Source organism: Capsicum annuum, chromosome 1, assembly GCF_002878395.1.
Source record: "Capsicum annuum cultivar UCD-10X-F1 chromosome 1, UCD10Xv1.1, whole genome shotgun sequence".
Lineage (NCBI taxonomy): Eukaryota > Viridiplantae > Streptophyta > Magnoliopsida > Solanales > Solanaceae > Capsicum > Capsicum annuum.
This window is the reverse complement of record NC_061111.1, coordinates 254,127,050-254,131,104: the sequence shown is the minus strand read 5'-3', so window position 1 is coordinate 254,131,104 and position 4,055 is coordinate 254,127,050. Positions and strand designations below refer to the sequence as shown.

The following is a 4,055-nucleotide window of genomic DNA, read 5'->3' as shown; positions in this document are numbered from 1 at the left end:
GTTAAATGCCGTGCAAATTAGGTATAGTTATATAAAAAATGTGTAAAAATTCGTATAAGACTTAGAAAAACACTCAGTAAATCAAGAAGATAGATCGGTGCTTTAATTTTCTGGCAGAACTTTAAACTTTTGGGCGTCAATATATGTGTTCGGACCTTTCGGACCAGTGGCGGAGCCAGAATTTTCATTGAGGGGGTTTAGAAATAAATATACGAACTAATCGAAGGAGGTGCGACATCTACTATATATGCATAAAAAAACTTTTTAACCATGTAAAAATAATATAAAAACAATATAATTTTCCGCCGAAGGGGATTTCCTCTGGAGCAAAGGTAGCTTCGTCAATATTCTGGACACACATGACTACTAAATACTGAGTTTCCCGCTGTATATACAAACCTTACACCTACCTCGTAGGTCGGGAGGAAAGATATTAACATGACTAAAACATATATTCCCAACTACAAGTATTTATAATAAAACCCAACCAACCACTCCTATAAGTATAGCCACCAAAATTTCAAACATACACAAAACACAACACAATACACAAATTAAACACAAAGAAGAACAAACAAACATGATGTTTACTTCCAAAATGTTTGTTGTAATCATGGTGGCATTGACGGCGGCGGCGATGATTGGGCTGGAAGCCCAAACGCCGCCGTCGTGTGCCTCGAAATTAGTGCCATGTGCACCATACCTTAACTCATCAAGACCACCAGCAGAGTGTTGTGATCCATTGAGAGAAGCAATAACACAAGATTTAGATTGTTTATGTAAATTGTATGAGAATCCAACATTGTTGCCTTCACTTGGTATTAATGTTACTCAAGCACTTGCACTTCCTAAAGCTTGTAATATCCCTGGTGATATCAGTTCTTGTAAAGGTATGTGTGATGGTTTTTTTTTTTTCATTGGAGTCTGACTAGTTTGAATTCGTGTCGGCTAGGGTTTATTCAGAGGTAATGCTTATTTTCTATGCTAAATATTTGTTGTTTCTTGTTCCTTTACTATTTCTATATAAACTGTTTTTGTTTTGAGCCGAGGGTCTCTCGGAAACAGCCTCTCTATTTCACCTTTGAGGTGATGGTACGGACTGCATGCGTACACTTACCTTTCCCAGACCCCATTATGTGGGAACATACTGGGGTATGTTGTTGTAGAATTGTTTCTTGTTCTTTTACCATTTCTATATAATCTGCTTTTGTTTTGAGCTGGGGTTTCTATCAGAAACAGCCTCTCTGTTTCACCTCCGAGGTAGTGGTATATATGGACTGCATCCGTACATTTACTCTTCTCAGACCCTATTATATGAAAATATACTGAGTATGTTGTTGCAGAAGTAACGGCCCTGAGTGTGATGAGATGTATGAGATTTCGTTACTCCAAAACAAAAGTTTTGAGTTCGAGTTTTAAGAACAATGAGTCTTATGCGACGTAAATCTTGATTAGTTAGATCATTGGATTTTTTGAATTTTTTTTGGGGGGGAGGGGTAAAGGGGATAATAATTAGTTCAACATTGTAACTTTCTCTAGAAGAAATGAGCTACACTATTATTTGGGTGGTGAGAAAACTTTTACAATTAGTAAAAGTATGAAAGTGCATTTTATTATGACTATTTTTAAAATTTAAATTCGAGATCTATGATTAAAAATTGAGAAATTAGTGTTTTAATTATTTGTTTTTGTTTATAGGTGCTGCTCCAGGTCCAAATTCTCAAGGCTTGCCACCCCCAGGTAACTAAGAATAAATTAATTTTTCATTTTTATATTTCTTACCAATAACAAATATTCATCAATTAATTATCCCAAATTAGACCTATACACACCAAATTCTATTTCTTATTTATTTATTGATGATGAAACATTGTCCCTTTTTGCAACCAATTAGTACTTGTGTTTCATTAATTTATTTCATTATTATAAAGAAGTTGTATACTTTATTTTAGTTTTAATAGTCAAAATAATTGCTTCAAAATTGGAATATTGAATTGGTCTTTGTTCAATCTAGTACACCAATATTGAAAATGACATAATAGCTGTATTCAATTACTTGTTCAACTTTGCAATAATTTTCTACTGAATAATAGTCATACGCAATTAAATGTTGGACTAGGAAAATAAGAAAAGAAGTTTTATTTGTTTTAGTTCACTAAAGAAATATATTATATACAATTAAATATTCTCTTCACATTTCAGTTTATATGTTATATAATATAACATGCTATAGTTTGATTAGATATGTAATTAATTATTTTAAAAAATCTATCTTTTGTACATGTCATAACATGTTTAAAACCACAAATTCTAAAGAAATTTTTAAGGTAACCACCTATCCGTAGGGGTGTGCATCGGTCGGTTTGGTTAGATGTTACATATTATTGGTTCGGTTTTTGGTTTTTAAATATGCTAAACCAATATCCAAACCAATAAGATATTTTTTATCAGTTTTCGGTTTATCAGTTTTTAGTCCTTAACGGTTCGATTTTCGATTTAACCAGTAAGAAAATACGCATAAAATAAAAATAGTAGTAACTAACGTGAAAAAAAAACAAATCTTAGTTGCAACGAAAAATCCTACATGATGTGTTTAAAATTTACAAAAGTCTTCAGGTTTGAACTAAATGTTGTTAGGAGAAATTAATAGTTTGTATAATTGAAATAATTGGTTTGTTAATTTATAGAAATAAAAGAGAAATATATAATAAGTCATATATATATATATATATATATATATTCTTATTGGGTTATCAGTTTACCTAATAACCCAATAAGAAAAAATCGAACCAAACCAATAACCTAATAATTTTTTTTTATAAAACCATGAAAAACCCGTTAACCCAATAACAATAGACCAATAATATTTTTATCGGTTCGATTTATCGGTCGGTTCGATTTTTGCACACCCCTACTTATCCATACTAGATATTTACCCCAAAACAATCAATTTCACTATAATAGTTAATTTAAGTGAGAATAGATGCCATGATAAATGCGTGAGCGAAAAATATATATATCTTGTATTTATTAGTTTGGTATAAATATCAGACAATGATTAACTTTTACTGTGTAAAGATATGTTTTATATATCTTGCACTCATTAGTTTGGTATAAATATTGTATAATGATAAGTTTTTGCTTTGTGAAGGCATGTTTTTTTACTGTATTTTTAGTGCACGGTAACTTTTCTTGATTAATTTCGTTTTCTTTTCAAATTTGTATGGCAACTCCAGCTTCACAGGGATCCTATGATTTTCCTGAACTCAATTTTAGCGTATTTTTATCACCCTTTTTAGCTGACGTGACACTTTTTGATTGACGTGACACCTTTGATGTGAGTCTCATTTTATGTAATAAAAGTACCACATCAGCATGAAAGAGTGACAAAATAACGCTAAAATTGAGTTCAGGGGTAATAGGACCGCTGTAAAATTAGAGTGTGTCGTAGCAACTTTAACCATAGTTCGAGGAGGTACTGGATGCTTATCTTTAAGTAAAATTTGTGCTTGTATATATCCAGAAGAGCCATCACATTTTATATACTTACGTATTTTTTCAGGAAATCTTTCTAACAATTTTATCTTTAATGAAATAATTTACAGCTACACCGGGAGGAAGCAATGGAGTAAACAAATTTACATGGAGTGGAATGTCAATTTTTGTTGTACTTTGTGCTTCTTTGATGCTTGCTTAGCTACATGTATTGTTGTTCGTTTCACTCAATCATTTTATAATTTTGTCTAGTGTTACATTCTTGATATAAGGATTTGGTATACTTAATTATTATTTATGTTCTAAATATTAGTCGTTTTGATAAATTAAATTTGTTTCAAGATGTTTGATGCTTTAGAAAATAAGAAGCATTTATCACCTTTTTTTAAAAAATAAAAAATAAAAAAAATTTATCGTTATTGCTCCAATTAATGAATGTATTAATGAAGTGAGATATTTTTCGAAAAATCCTAATAATCAACATGTCATGTTTGACTTTGCCGAAATTTCCAATCGGCAAAATTCAGAAATATGAACATAATATAACAAATTGTATTTTG

The 4,055-nt window shown here is 30.9% G+C and overlaps 1 protein-coding gene across 1 annotated transcript; it reads left to right on the top strand.

Moving 5' to 3' along the window:
- The first annotated feature begins 402 nt into the window (after positions 1-402).
- On the top strand, positions 403-3,789 carry LOC107851386 (non-specific lipid transfer protein GPI-anchored 7). Its single transcript, XM_016696388.2, has 3 exons — positions 403-890; positions 1,699-1,740; positions 3,606-3,789. Exons 1-3 carry the CDS (start codon positions 581-583, stop codon positions 3,695-3,697), a joined length of 444 nt encoding a protein of 147 aa, XP_016551874.1. The 5' UTR covers positions 403-580; the 3' UTR covers positions 3,698-3,789.
- The last annotated feature ends 266 nt before the right edge of the window (positions 3,790-4,055 follow it).